The 15,371-nt window shown below is 36.8% G+C and overlaps 1 protein-coding gene across 1 annotated transcript; it reads right to left on the minus strand.

The window, feature by feature from the left end:
* Positions 1 to 212: 212 nt before the first annotated feature.
* Positions 213 to 8,532, minus strand: ubxn1 (UBX domain protein 1). Its single transcript, XM_061726306.1, has 10 exons — positions 8,492 to 8,532; positions 7,996 to 8,060; positions 7,842 to 7,895; positions 5,613 to 5,737; positions 4,992 to 5,082; positions 3,303 to 3,494; positions 2,713 to 2,764; positions 2,511 to 2,633; positions 1,952 to 2,135; positions 213 to 889 (listed from the first exon to the last, which is right to left on the minus strand). The coding sequence occupies exons 2-10, from the start codon at positions 8,052 to 8,054 to the stop codon at positions 849 to 851; spliced, it is 921 nt and encodes a 306-aa protein (XP_061582290.1). The 5' UTR covers positions 8,055 to 8,060; positions 8,492 to 8,532; the 3' UTR covers positions 213 to 848.
* Between the last annotated feature and the right edge of the window lie 6,839 nt (positions 8,533 to 15,371).

Here is a 15,371-nt window from a genome sequence, read left to right on the forward strand (position 1 = left end):
GGTCTTGGTGTTTGAAGGTGTGCCTTCAATTAAACCAAATAATGTCAGTTGACGTATCAAAAGATGCCAAAACGTCTCAGTTAAATTCTTAAAGCCAATCGACTTAGTAAATGTTAACTCCTGACTTCGAACAGGGAAATAAAGGTCTCAACATATCCCTTTTTCTTAAATAAAACTACAATTTGAACAAAAAAACAACCCAAAAAACAAAATATTATTCATCAGCTCTTGGACTTTTTATTAGATTTGTTAATAAAATTATTAGAAAAACAAGGAAGGAAAATGACTTTCAAAAAAAATTCAGTCCACCAACTCAACTCTCAAAGTCAGCTTTATTGTAAGTGGATATTTGGTGACTATATAGACATAACTGTCAGAATATCTGAAATTATAAAAAAAAAATGCTATAAGTACAACCTCACAAAATAAGGAAGATTGTGAGGACAGGATTTAAGGCCCTTTGAGAACCACTGTAGCAGGTTAAAACTGAATGATTTGTTCTGGGTATTTTCTCAAATGTGTTGCTAAAACCACAAATGGTGCTCCTGAAGGAAGTATCAGTCAAAAGCCAGGTATCATCTTTTTATCAGTAAAAGCCATCGTCCAGTTCGCTGCATGCAACAGAGCACAGAATAGCAGAAGGCTGCATTCAGTGAGCCTTGAGAAACCAATGTTTTCCTCGTGAACACACTTTCAAATCTAAATGCAAAACCACACTACATCTCTGTTTTAGTTAAATTAACTGGCTTATTGAATGATACTAAAAGATGACGGCTCTGTTTCCGGTGTCTCTGGTGTGGATGTAGTGGAGTTGGTGAGGTAGGCTCACAGAGCAGATCCTCCAGTTCCTATTTTTTGGTCACAACCAGCACAGCTGAAGGCACCAAACCTGAGCAGTAAGAAAAGAAAATTAGGAAGAGGTGAGATACAGTACGAGTCCCATTTACTTCTCTTAAGTACACACCAATCTACCCTTGGTATCAATATACAATTTGATGGTGGTGAGCATAGACATATATAAAGGCTAGATGACTCGTCCGCGCTGCTGCCAATGCAGAGCGACGTCGTCACACGGCGGCCATCTTGCCACAGGAGAGACGCTCACTCATAACATTGTGTTTAATGGAGCATGTACTGCTTAAACAACCTTAACTTGCTCAATTCTCAACAGATTTTCAAACAGTTTGGTTTGTTATGAACGTCAGAGATGTAGTTATGACACTGCATACTTGTGAATAATTATAAACATTGAAAAACGTGAAATGGTGTATTTATATTATGACATTATAACATGTACCGGTATATATATATATACACATGTTATAATGTCATAATATAATAATGTTATAATATATAAACATGTTATAATGTAATATATATACATGTTATGAGGTAATAATATATGTATATGTTATAATGTAAATATAAATATGACTAAGAATACTATAGAAATATTCATTTAATATAAATACCATGTCATAGCAATCTGTTTCTTGTTATTTTCATACAAAAGTACGTTTTTCAATGTTTATAATTATAAGTATGCAGTGTCATAACTACATCTCTGACGTTCATAACAAACCAAACTGTTTGAAAATCTGTTGAGAATTGAGCAAGTTAAGGTTGTTTAAGCAGTACATGCTCCATTAAACACCATGTTATGAGTGAGCGTCTCTCCTGTGGCAAGATGGCTGCCGGTGAACGACGCTGGAGACTCCGCCTTGAGTCATCTAGCCTTTATATATGTCTATGGTGGTGAGGTTATATCGATAATATGACTGGATGTGGCCCAAATCAAATAGATCACATTCTGATTGGAATATATATTTATTTACATTTCACATTCTCTTCACCTAATGATGAGAGATTCCGTTTTTTCTTTTTTAAATCAAAGCTCGCTTGTTATCTAGCAGCAACAATATTATCTGGTAAAACCCCCTTTCTTCCTCACCCAGCTCTTTCAGGGGCTTCTCCATGTCCAGTTCAGTGTAGACGTGGCGTGGGTAGGGTGACAGCAGTGTGAAGTCCTGCCCCTCAGGCGTGTTGCCGTTCATCTGCACATAGACGCGCACTGCTGCCAGCGGCTCCTGGGCCTTAAACACTGTTGTGATGGTCGAGCCGTCCAGCATTCGCACCTGTGAATCAGTCAGTTGAAGACCAGAAAAAATGTTTTGAGGATGATGAGACTGGTGGAGCATACAAAAGGAAGATTTTATCATCAGGCTCAGCAGCTGTAATGCGATTGTCTATAATTGCAATGTCAAGAGTATAGCTGGTAGCAAAATCTATCAATAGTAAGAAAAAAGAAACAAAGAAAAAATATGAAACTTTAGGTAGATTTGAATCAGTAATGGAAGAATTGCTGAGATCTCTGATGGAAAAAATGCAATAGACAGACAAATCAACCCAATCCATAACAAAACCTAGAGATGGAATGACATTTCTAAATCCTTTGATAATTGTGTGTAGGGCTGTAGATAGGAAGTATAAATAATCAAATGTGGTTTCACCTGTATTCTGGACTCGTCATACTCCTTCTTAGTGGGTGGAGGGCCCTGACCAGTGGGCGATGACGGACTGACTGGGGTAGGCTGGGATGAAGCAGCTGTGCTCGAGGGTGCACCACCTCCAAACTAAATACAAAAAAACCAATTGCTCAAACTTACATAGTCAAGATGGGAAAGAAAAATAAATAGGAAAAAAATAGAATACCTTTTGTGCTCTCTCCTCTCTGTCGCGTGCTATTTTCTCTTTAACCCTTTGCCTGACAGAAATGAAAATAAGCAGAAAAAAAAAAATCATTAACAAAAGGCCAAATCTTCCCCAGTGATGTCCATGAAGAAAAAAAAATCCCTACAGCACAGGAAACCTTTTTTATACCTTCTTAATATGGAGCACAGCACAGGGAAATAAACTGTGCCCGAGGAAGGTGTAGTTATAATATTTTGGTGTGTATCATTCTTAAGTTATTGAGTTCACAAGAATGATAACTTAATCGTGACATCCTCTAATTCTCTAACATGTTTTAAGAATCCTTGATCTTGTTCTTTTAGCCACGGAGGAGGAATAATGTACAATGTAAAAACAAACTTTGCTCCTTTTTAAATTACGTCCCAGACTAAAGTCAGGAAAATTATTTCAGGAAAAGAAAAAGAAGGGTAACATTTTAGACATTTACAGTACTTCAGCTTATTGCATCCCACACAAGATGAGCTTGTTTGAGTCCATGTAAACAGACTTGTAACCCAAATCTTTTGCATTTTCCTCCTCAAACACATCATTCTGTGCAGTAAAGACCTTACCTAGCTAGTTTCTCCTCCATCTTCTCTTTCCTGCGCTGGTCAGAAAGTTTTTTCATCTCATCATCCTGTAGTTTTTGGCGGATCTGCTGCAGCTCTTGGCCCTGCTTCCTCCGGTTCTTCTCCCTCTCCACCTCTTCTGCTCGCTCCCGCTCTCTTCTCTCCGCCTGCTTCATCCTCATCAGTTCCTCTAGTCTGGAAAATGGACAAAGATAGGCGTAAATTAGTGACACTCTTTCCAGTTTGCCTCCTCAGTGTCTCTACAGGCCAACATTTACTTATTATTTAACATTTAGCCCACATACATTATATCTACAGATATTTCGAAAACATTTTTCTTACATTTTTCCAACACCAAGGCTTTGGGTATTAACCTGATACAGAGTACTTCTCCGATACCAATGTTGTATCTCTTTTTTTTAATTTATGATTTATGTTTTTTACAAAAAACAAAACATTTTTTCAACTAACATATAATAAAGAATATTCACTAAATAAAGAAATCCAGGAATTAAACTGAAAGTGCAGTCACAAATATGTAAAATGACATTTGAACACATTGGGAGGTTCGGGTGTCCATCATAAAGCAGACTGTCTACACCTCTTTTAGCTGATAATAAATATGTTTAGTCAGTAGTGTTGGGAATAACGCCGTTAAAAATAGCGGCATTATTAACGCTGTTATTTTTTCCCAGTAACGGGTAATCATTCTGAGCAAGTCCGGTCAGGTGAGTCACGTTTGAAATAGTAATTAGTTAGATTACCCGTTACTGGGAAAAATCAACGGCGTTAGTAACGTTATTCCCAACACTGAGTGAGTCAGGTCGGATAACATCAATTAGATATCATGTCTGATATATAGTAAAGGCTGAGTTATGGTTCTGCATCAAAACGACGCCGTGCCTACGGCGTGTGGTACGCGTCGACGCATACCACGCGCGAAATGGAGTGACGGAGAAGTCCGAAGGGTTCACGACCGCGTCACGGTGACAGTGTAGGCACGCCGTCGTTTTGACACAGAACCATAACTCAGGCTTTACGCGCCACATTTCACTATCAGTAACGGTAACGCCGTTGTAACGTTTGAAATAGTAATTAGTTAGATTACCCGTTACTGGGAAAAAATTACGGCGTTAGTAACGCCGTTATTTTTAATGCTGTTATTCCCAACACTGTCAGTCAGTCACGTCATCTAGTACAATTAATTCTACAGTTGTGCTTGTCATTGCTTAACGGCTCTGGCTTTTTTGGGGAATATCTCTCATTTTTTAAATGCAAATTCAGTAATTTGCTATTGCAGTGCCTAACCCTTTCCCTTCGACTTCATAAATGTGGGTTTTGTTTTGTTTTTTCATGTGAGGGCTCTTTAAATGCTGATTGACATTTGCTTGTGTTATTTTTAGCAGCTGTGGTCCAACCTCTGGAAACCACAGCCTTGCATAATGAACATGTCAAATTTTTCACGGTGTCTAAAAAAACACCACATTGGCAACATAACATTAATGTTAGATAGCTAACTTTAATGATCAATGTTCCTCACTTGTAAATTTATCAAAAATAACATGGTATCAGAGAGTACACTGACATAAATACTCCCTGATACAAGTGCTCTTATTTTGTAGCAGTTGATATTGGAATAACGTTTTTGGGACAACTTCATTAATTTTGCAGCGTCACTAAAAACGATCAGACCTTTTGACTTGTTCGCGTTTCTCCTCTTCTGTCATAAATCGTCTTGAACCGTCCATATCTTCAATGTAGTCAATGTCTCCATCTGCCGTACCTGAAGTCAGAAACGATGCACATGGGAAAAAGTGATTTAAAAAAATAAACAGTAAATTGGAGGGAAATGTATTGTGGATCCTGAAAAATTTCTGTCAACAAATCAAGGCAAATGTCACATTTTAACAAAAAATAGGCTCATCAAGCCTTTATGTCCAACACTACAACAATTAAAACCTCAGCATGTAGGAAGTTAATCTGCTACATAGATCATGTGGTGTTCTGTGGCGTATGGCACTAACAGGCTCTAAGGTGAACTGACCACCTGAACTTCCTTAGTTAAAGTTAAGACAAAGAGACCGATATGAAGATAAAAGAAAACAGGAATAAATGGCTAAACACACTACATTTTAGTATAGATTAAACTGGAATTAAGATTTTTTTCTTCTAAATATCCAAAATACAAGCTTTGATAACCAGACAGAGATATATTGTTTTATCTAATTTTGTAATTCAAATACAACATATTTTAAAATCCATCACAATATCCAGACACATTACAGCCTATTAAAAAAGCCCCACAGGCCTGACCTTCAGCAGGGTCTCCTACTGTTGGCTGTTCTGTGTTGGACCGGCTATCTGCTCCTCCCACGACATCCCCCACCGGAGGAACATAGGGCTCATCAATGTCTGGGTCAGTTTCATGCTCCACCAGCCTGAACAAAATAAGAATATCATAGAGGACAGATCAGAGTGGAAAACATATTATTTCACATGATATTTTACAGCTCAACAGGGCTCTTCTTTACTCTAATTTCCAATGCAAATAGTTTCCCTGAAACATGGAGGGGATTGGCACTGTATCATTGTGACTGTACGTGAAACTGATGACACAGTCAGACAAAGCATCCCTATGTATTCATAATTTTCATAGCACTCTATGAGTTTGAGGAAAGAAGGTGAGAGACAAAAACGCATGATGTGAATTTGTGTTCTTGTTAATGCACAGTGATCCTGGATTTGTATTTCATGTATTTGAATGAGCCAGCAATTTTTTTCAAAGACCACATTTTCTTCCAATGCACTGCAGTCCACAGTTCTGTAAATGACTTTCATTGTAACTAGAAAGAGTGTTAGTGTGTGAAAGAATCAGGACTTCAGAGTTGCTTTTGTCATGGGCACAGGTAAGGACTATCTAATTTTGAAAACTAATCTTCATTGGCTCCCCGTCCCTTTTAGTTTTACCTTTAAAATCTTGGTGCTGACTTTTAGAGCTCTGCATGGTCAGGCCCCCCTCCTACATCAGGGACCTACTAGGCCCCTACACTCCATGTCGGAGGCTCAGATCATGTGACCAGAGCCTACTCTTGGTCCCTATCTGCTTTAAGATGCGAGGAGATCGCTCCTTCCAGGCCGTCGCACCGAGGCTCTGGAACGATCTCCCGCTGTCTCTACGTTCTCTGGACTCCATCGATGCTTTTAAGAACAAACTTAAAACCCACCTGTTTCTCCAAGCTTTGAAACATTAGTAGTGAGAGGGTTGTTTTATGACCATGTTGATTTTATGTACTTTTATTCTAGGAGCTTTTATCGGTATTGTCTTGTTTTTATCGTATTTCTACTTTTATTGTAGTGTTTTATTTGTGTTATATTATTGATGTTTTATTTTTTGTGAAGCACCTTGTGACATTCCGTTGTCTATGAAAGGTGCTATATAAATAAAATTTACTTACTTACTTATCTGATCAGTCAGTCAGTAATGTCATGTCACTGTGTATTGTTTCCTCATGACCGTCAAGTGCTTGGCTGATTTATATGGAAATAGATAGAACAGTCTCAAAAGCGACAAATGCACACGCCGATTCACAAATGCACACGTTGATCCTTCCATGTTTAAAAAAACGCATTTGTGGATTGAAGCACGTCAGGGGAGTCTCAAAAGTCACACACAAATGCAGCGCAACCCACAGATGAAAAAACGTTTGTAAATCAGGTTATATTTGTGTGTGCATCAAAAATACATTTGTGTATCTTGTCCTACGTACGTGTGAATTGTTCTGTGAATTTGCAGATCATCCTGTGCATTTGTGGATCGGCGTGTGCATTTGTCACTTTTGAGACTGTTCTAGCTCCATGATCCAGAACGCTGCTGCCAGAGTCCTTACAAACACCAGGAAACTGGACCGTATTACACGGGTCATGAAATCACTACACTGGCTTCCAGTGAGTCAAAGGATAGAGTTTTTAAATCTTACTGCTGGTCTACAAAGACCTGAATGGTCTTGGACCAAAATACATGCTGGATCTGTTAGTTCCTATGAAGCTCCCAGACCCCTGAGGTTCTTCTGGATCTGGTTTGTTGTGGTTCCCAAGAACCAGAACCAAGCAAGGTGAGGCAGCGTTCAGTTATTCTGCTCCTCACCGGTGGAACAAACTTCCTGTAGACCTGAGGTCTGCTCCAACTGTCAGATCCTTTAAATCAGGCCTAAAAACATTACTGTTTACTGAAGTTACTCCTAAATTAAATACTTACCTGCTGGACTCTATTGGCCTTACTTTTTAACAACTTGTGCTTTTTATTATTTTACTTCTTTTCTTATCATCTTATTCATAATTTTATTCAATCTTATTTGTTATTTACCGTCTAATTATATCTTGCCGCGTTTAATGTCAATGTAAATCACTTTGAATTACCTTGTGTTGAATTGTGCCATATAAATAAACTTGCCTTGCCATAGATTTACCACTACAACATGGGACTGTAGTGATGACAGAGGACGGGGGGCACTAGTATGTGGTAACTGTTTTTTCCTGACTTACCAGTCCATGGCTTGCTCTATTCCTTGGTTCCCTGTATTGGCCACAGCCTTCTCCCTGCAAGAGGAAACATTTCCACTATGTCATTAAACAGCCTGAAATCTGTGTCAATCCAGGGAAGAAATTACATTCATCATTTGCACTTGTTATCACTCACGCTCTGTTTCTGTCAAAGCCCATCTCCAGCAGGCTCTCGAGAGTTGTTAGCTCTGCCATTTTGACCTGAAACACCAAAGGTACGCTGATGGAGTCATTCTCTTTCTCTCTGAGACATTATTACACATGATACACTGGTTAATGGAGCTATTACAGAGAATTAATCCAGCTTTCAAAAACTGAACTGGTCACAAGAGTTAAGAGGTTTCCATATACCGCAGTTAGGTCTAAGAAAAACACGTTCCCACTGTTAGTAATTTATACAAATATCACATGAAGCTACAATTAGCCTTAATGTGGCTAACTGCTAGAGCTAGCTGGGAAGTTTCGCTGACTAGCAATATTAAAAGGAATTGTATTAACTTTCAGTCATTTGAGCGATACAGTTTTGTTTTTATGTTATATATATATTCAGCCATTAGTGTTATTATATGTTAAAGATGTAATATTATCATATGGACATGTAGTCATGAAGGGAACGTTGGTTAGCTACTCACACATTAGTCAACACCGCTTCATCAGTACGGGAAGCTCGGTGGGTCAAAAACAACGAGGCAAAAAATTGCGATTTTTTTTTATTTCCCCGTTCTTTCGTGAAGAATTGAAATCAGAATGTAATCATCTCAGCATCCTGTTTTGTCATCTTTACATGATTCATATACCTTCAACTAGCACCTAATTATTTAAATACAGGCTTTCATCTGTACATTTTGCTTCATGCTTGTGAAAAAAAGAGTAGTGTATAGATTATAATGTAATATACAACACTTATCACAATAGTCTACTATATAAATGAAACTCAACGACGTTCAGTTAAAAATACATTTATTTATCTATCAGTTTCATATATGTATTCTGTTGAAATGCTGTACAAAAATAGTGTAATTAATCAGCAGAATGTAAATCCTCTTGTTATATAAATAAGCTTCCAGAATGTGTTAGAAAACACACTCTTGTTGTATTATTGCTCATGTAACAGATGTTTGCAGCACTGATTTGTCTAATTGTAAGTATTTTGTTGACCTTTAGGTTTGTACCGTAAATGAATGAATTCAGCATATAAATTAAATGTATAATAATTGTTTATTTTAAAATGAATTCTTCACAGTTCGCTGTTTTCTCAAGTTCTCAATCTAGCACTATTACAACAGACTGGGACATTCTGTACTTTCAGTTTGTTTCTTATCCAGATTTTTATTAGCTGCTTAAAATGCTGTTCTAGCTGATGATATACAAGAAGATAGGGGGAAGGAAGTACTGTCGGGAATTCCTATCTTTGGTCTTGTGATCTAAAAGGTCTCCCAGAGACATGAACATGCAACAAAAGAAATTGTTTCATGCAAGCAACAGCCACACTAGATCTCTCCAAAGTCCAAACTACGATATCAAGGTTACATGGTCAGATATAAAGCTGTATCTTTATCTGCATACCGCACAGATATGAGACATGTAAACAGCATAATCAATTATGTTGCTGCTCAAATGGTAATACATGAGACTGCGGCCTTATGTTATAGTATACCGGTAATTCAAATGAAACAGAATTAAACCAATACAAAACATGTTAAAAAGGTTTAACATACTTATTTTCTTCTTGGGTTCATATGTTATAATGAACTGTCTCTAATCTAGAAATCAGATTGTAATCTCACACTGGGAGTTAAAGCTATGCCAACAATTATTTGAATGTGGCAATTCAATTCAAACTGCTTCCTGTTTTTACATCTCTTTGTTGTCTTTTTGTGTCTCACTTGTAGTTGTGCCTTTCTTGACTTTGTGTGCCTCGTTTAATGTCTCTCTGTGGTCAGATGGATTTCATTCTTTAATGCTACGAAGGATTTTCTTTTAAATGATCTTTTAAGCATTTTGAGGTAGTTATTTGGTTAGTCATTGGAATAGCTTCTTCCCCATATTAAAACGTTTTCAGTTGAGTTGCAGAGGAAAAGAGTAAAACTATGTGTGTCGGTGTGTGTTTATGTGTGTGTCTTCGTGTGGGTGGATTGATGGGTAGTAGAAATTATCTGAAGAGCTTTATGACAGGAACTTGTCCCTTATTAACTTGTATCATTTCATACCATCTCCATGGGTTTATTGGTTGTTCTGATAGAATACAATTTGCTAACTGTAACATGCAGGTTGGGTCTGTTACATATTTACCATAAGTGTAATGATTAATTTTTCTCCCCCACACGCAGTCTTAAGCAGCCCTCATTCACAAGTCCATCATTACTTTAGCAGTCTTCTCTCTCTGTTAGTGTCTCTTATTTAAAAAAGTTTTTCCAAGAGCTGATTTTTTTGCAATGATTTATTATTTATTAGCATTTATTTATTAGTTTGTCTTTTTTCATGTTATTCACCTTTCTCCCCTTTAGGGTTTGTATTTGTTCTTATAATGTATTTTTTTGTCTGTTTTTGAACTTTCAGAACTTTCTCTCCACACATTTGCAGTATTTATTTGGTGAGTAAAACTTTATGTTTCAAGACGTCAAAGACACAATTCATTTCATCAGGTATCAGTCAGATTGTAAATAGGTGGAAACATGAAGGACAGCTTTAGTTTTAGTTTGCATTTTCGCAGCAATGTATGATGTAAATATTGTAATTTTGTTTTATTGTTAAATTTAACAGTGCACCACTCTGCAAGTGGCGTAATTCAGGAGTATATTCATGTTTGTTGAAAAAGTAAATCACAGACAAACATTTGAGTCATTTTGCTGAATAATTGAATTGGCTACAGGCCTGTTTTGATTCCTGTTTTGAGTCTCTCTGTGTTAAGTTAGCAAGTTATCCCTTGTATGGATTTTCTCCAGGTGTTCCAGTTTTTTCCCAGGGTTCACAAACAGGCCTTTTAGGCTAATTGCTGATTCAAAGTTGCCCACTGGAGTGAGTGTATGCGTGGGGGTATGTTCATGTGTGACCCGGAGGACTGGTGACCTGACCACGATGAATCCCTTGCCCTACAAGAGATTAGCCATTCTCCTACAGACCCCAGTGGGCCGAAGAGGAGGCAGTGAGTATAGATATTGGATGGATGGCTAGTGGCCAATAAACCATGACATGATGAGTTTTCAAAATTTAATGAAAATGTATATACGATCTAATTGTTTCCTGGCAGTTATTCATTTCCGCACAGCTATTAATGGCTGTGTTTTATGTGTATTTCCTCAATTCTGGGTTTGACCTAATTGCTTTAAAAACCTATATTAAGCCAACAACGCATCACAACACTCAGGGTTTAAAATCAGCCAAATTATCATATTTCTTGTTTCAGACCTTCAGTCTGTCTTGTTTTCACATTTATATGATTTAGTGAAAAACACATGAATTCAAATTTTGATACTGATATTTACAGTGCTCATTACAGATGGTTGCTCCAGCCCATCAGTGTGCTATCGTCTGTTAAATATAGTAAGAAAATGCAGCAGGATAAGCAAAATCAAAGAAGACAATAGAGGTGAAGGTTTCTTTAGTCTACCCTTAAATTACTTTATGACTCTGTTTTGCAGAGGATGGGGTTAAAGGTCAAAGCTCACAAGGATTAGTGTGTGACATTCTGGGAAACTAAGGAGATGAAGTGGGCAAGAAATCATCCATGACTATGTTTACTGCTTGTGTCTGGAGCCATATAAATACCTAAACGTAAAAGTTTAATTTTAATGAGCTTGAAATTCAACTAAATTAGATGTGATGGTTCTTACTCTGGACTCCATGTTCAGTTACATGTTCAGTGAGCAAATTACCCTGATTTTTATAAGTGTGAAAGGGTAGAATGTAATCTTAGGAGCAGTAAAAAAACAAGATTATGGGATTTATTGGTGGGTGATACTTTACTAATCTTTTACTAGGTGTGGCAAGTATCACATGAGGGACAAAATAATACATTTTCAGTCCTCAATAAGATAAAAGGATATCAATTCACGTGGTTTGCAACAGCGACCAGAAGAGGGCAGCATTAATTCAAAAGACGGAAACTTTGATCATATCAGTGAAGTGACCCTTCAGTTTTATTATGAAACTTTTATCAAGTTGTTCAAACAAAAAACATTACACTCTAAAAATAATCCTTTATTTTAGATTCCATGCAAGAAATAAAGGAGCATGTTTAAAGTAAGATTTAATCAGCAGCTGAATATACTTATAATAAGAAAAACACTTCAAGTGTTTTTGTTTTGTCTAATTCAATAGTAGATGTCAGCAGAAGGCTGCACAGTCAGTCCTGTGGTGAAAGGCCTCTTGGTTTGGATTTAGTTCTGCCGGCTGTGTTGTTTTTGTGGGTCTCACCAGCTGTAACAGCATCTCCATATGGAAAAAACTCTGGCTTCCAGTGGAGCTGCTGTTATCTGTGGTGGAACACCTCTTGTCATCGAAACAATGCGTGAACACTGCAGCTTGAGCTAAGCAACATTCACTATTTGCTGTTTTTACAGTGGGTGCCATTTTCCTGTCAAATAAGTTGTTGTTTAAATGTAAAAAAAATAAAAAAATAAAACTGATCTGTGAATCCAGCCTAGCTGTCTGTCTTTTTCTTTTCCATACTACCTGAAAAGCTTACCTTAAATTTAGTTCAGCGATGTATCTCTGATCATTGTGTCCTTCATGTGTGAATGGTAACATTTTATGTACATGTGTCATGGGAATTCATGCACAAAAGGTATAATAAATGGTAAGAGAGACAATTTGGCAAGCCCCTGAATTAAAAAGGAAAGAAGAAAAAAAGAACATTTACCCAGCCTGAGAAAGTGTGTTACAATAATCATGAAAGTAAAACTAAAACCGAGTAGGTATCATGTTAACAGAATGCAATTTGATAAAGCCCCTTGAAATGAAAAGCAAAAGCATCTGTGACTAATGTAAAGTGTTACTTTGAATGAATGAATGATTACACTCAAATGCATTTATTTTCGGTATAATGATTGAATAGATAACTGAGCACAGGCCCAAGGACCCAAGTCAGAAATATGATGTACATCTCCAAGAGAGACACAAAACAATCAGAATATAACGAAGAAGAGACATCTACGGAGAACAAATGAAATAAGACAATGACACATCATTTTAACTCAACTCTCAACTCAATTCAATCTTTATTTACAGGTATATAGCACAGTTTAAAACAACCGAGGTTGACCAAAGTGCTGTACAGTTAAAGACAGGCATATATTACAAAGATAAAATTAAATGGAATAAGATGAGTACAAAATACCAGAATACAATGAAGTGAAAAATAAGAGTAAAATAATTAAAATGAGAATCTGTTTTAAATAAAATGTTGCCAAAATCCATTAAAACTAATCAAAAGCCAGGGAGGAAAAGTGTGTTTTTAAAGCTGATTTAAAAACCTCAAGCGATCGTGTAGATCGAACATGAAACAGCAGTTTATTCCAGAGTCTAGGGGCCACCGCAAAGACTTCAGACCTTTGGACTTCAGTCGTGTTTTGGGGGTCGACCAGCTAATTGGATTATCATTTTAATGATAACATTTGGGGAATTATAATAACTTCAAAAATGTGTAGATAACATTATACAAGACAAATGTAAAGCGATCCCAGGCATATGAAAAATGTATATAAAGTGATACTGAAAAGGACTTACAAGATCAAGAGAGGAACAACATTCGAAACTGTGTCACAAAATTATAAGAAAGTAGATGCATAAAAAAATCTAAATAAACAACAAATAAATTAATAGATGGAACTTAACAAATTGATTGATAAAGAGACACAAAGGGGAAAAAGAAGATAGAAAACTGAACAACGTGTCACTTTATGAACAATATGAAACATGAAACCACCATGAAAATGCAGTGATGTGAAATCCAAAGCATCTGTCTCAATTACACAACAAATACGTGGCATGTTGTTTTATGTCTCCTTTAGTTTTAGTGTCTTGGTCTTGTGTAATCAATAGACTACAGGCTTTTTATACTTGCAGGGGTCTTCAACCCTGGTCCTCAGGACCCCCTGTCCTGCATGTTTTAGATGTTTCCTTGCATCATCACGCCTGATTCTAATTAATGGTTGACATCAGCTCGTCATCCAGGTCTGCACAAGTCTGTTAATGACACAGTAATTTTTATCATGGTGCAATGAAGCAGAGAAACATCTTAAAACATGCAGGACAGAGGGTCCCGAGGACCAGGGTTGAAGACCCCTGCGAAAGTTTAAAAGAAAAATCGCAGACACATTAATGTAACTGTTAAAAAAAATACATGTTATTTTGTGTGTTTCTGTTTCCTGTTGATGTAAACATTATTTTATATAGTTGAAAACAAATGCATGGCTGTGGCACCATGAAAATGCATAGTGATGTGAAATCCAAAGCATCTGTCTCACTTACACAACAAACACATGGCATGTTGTTTTATGTCTCATAGTGTCTTGGTCTTGTGTATAGACTACAGGCGTTTTATACTCTAGGTTTAAAAGAAAGAAATCACAGACACATTAATGTAATTGTTAAAAAAATAAATGTTAGTTCGTGTGTTTCTGTAAAAAAATATGTTCTATCGTTGAAAACAAATGCATGGCTGCGGCAAAAAGCAAATGAATACTTCAGAATTTCAGAATTTATTAAAGGATAGCCTCTTGAGATGTGCCATCTCATTTTCAAGGGGGTCCCAAGAAAACATACAACATTACAATACATCACATTACAGTATAGACATACATGACATAAAACAAACACAGACATCTTGCTCACCCCCTCCCACACACAACCCCTACCCACATAAGTCTAGTTACAAAATAGACAAATAACCGGAACAATAAAATGAATATAACATAACAGAGAAAAAAAAATAGAAAAAAAGGACAAAAAATACATAAAGAAATTAAAAACATAGGCAATTTGTTTTAAGATGAGAGTATAATGACAACTTAAAACAATGAAAAGAGGTAATAGAACGCAAAAAGAGAGGAAGACCATTCCAATCTGATGGAGCTTTAAAATTAAATGATATTTTACCAACCTCTTTTGAAATTCTAGGAACAAAGAAAAAAAGGAAATTTCATATGTATGAGTGAGTATGGAGAGTTATATGGAATCATGAGTTCTTTTAAATATGGAGGACAGTGACCCTACGCCGTAAGCTACGCCGTCGATTTAACGCAGACCATAATTCAGCCTTAACCCTTGTGCTGTCTTTGGGTCAAGGGAGGGTGAAGGGAGAAAAGAAGGAATGAAGGAAAGAAGGAAGGAAGTAGGAAAGGGAGTAAGGAAGGGAGAAAAGATGGAAGGGAGGAAAGAACGGAGAAAAGATGGAAGGAAGGGAGAAAGGAGAAAAGAAGGAAAGAATGAAGGAAGTAGGAAAGGGAGTAAGGAAGGGAGAAAAGATGGAAGAATAGAATAGAATAGAATAGAATAGAATAGAATACTTTA

Source organism: Cololabis saira, chromosome 7 (assembly GCF_033807715.1).
Source record: "Cololabis saira isolate AMF1-May2022 chromosome 7, fColSai1.1, whole genome shotgun sequence".
Lineage (NCBI taxonomy): Eukaryota > Metazoa > Chordata > Actinopteri > Beloniformes > Belonidae > Cololabis > Cololabis saira.

Bases quoted from the DNA above. Each gene is read 5' to 3' on its own strand.
- ubxn1 (XM_061726306.1), bottom strand. From the start codon at position 8,054: ATGGCAGAGCTAACAACTCTCGAGAGCCTGCTGGAGATGGGCTTTGAC. The intron at 5,083-5,612 runs GTCAGGCCTGTG...TTCTGACTTCAG, and splicing joins AGTAGGAGACCCTGCTGAAG to GTACGGCAGATGGAGACATT. The intron at 890-1,951 runs GTGAGGAAGAAA...CTTACTGCTCAG, and splicing joins GAAGCCCCTGAAAGAGCTGG to GTTTGGTGCCTTCAGCTGTG.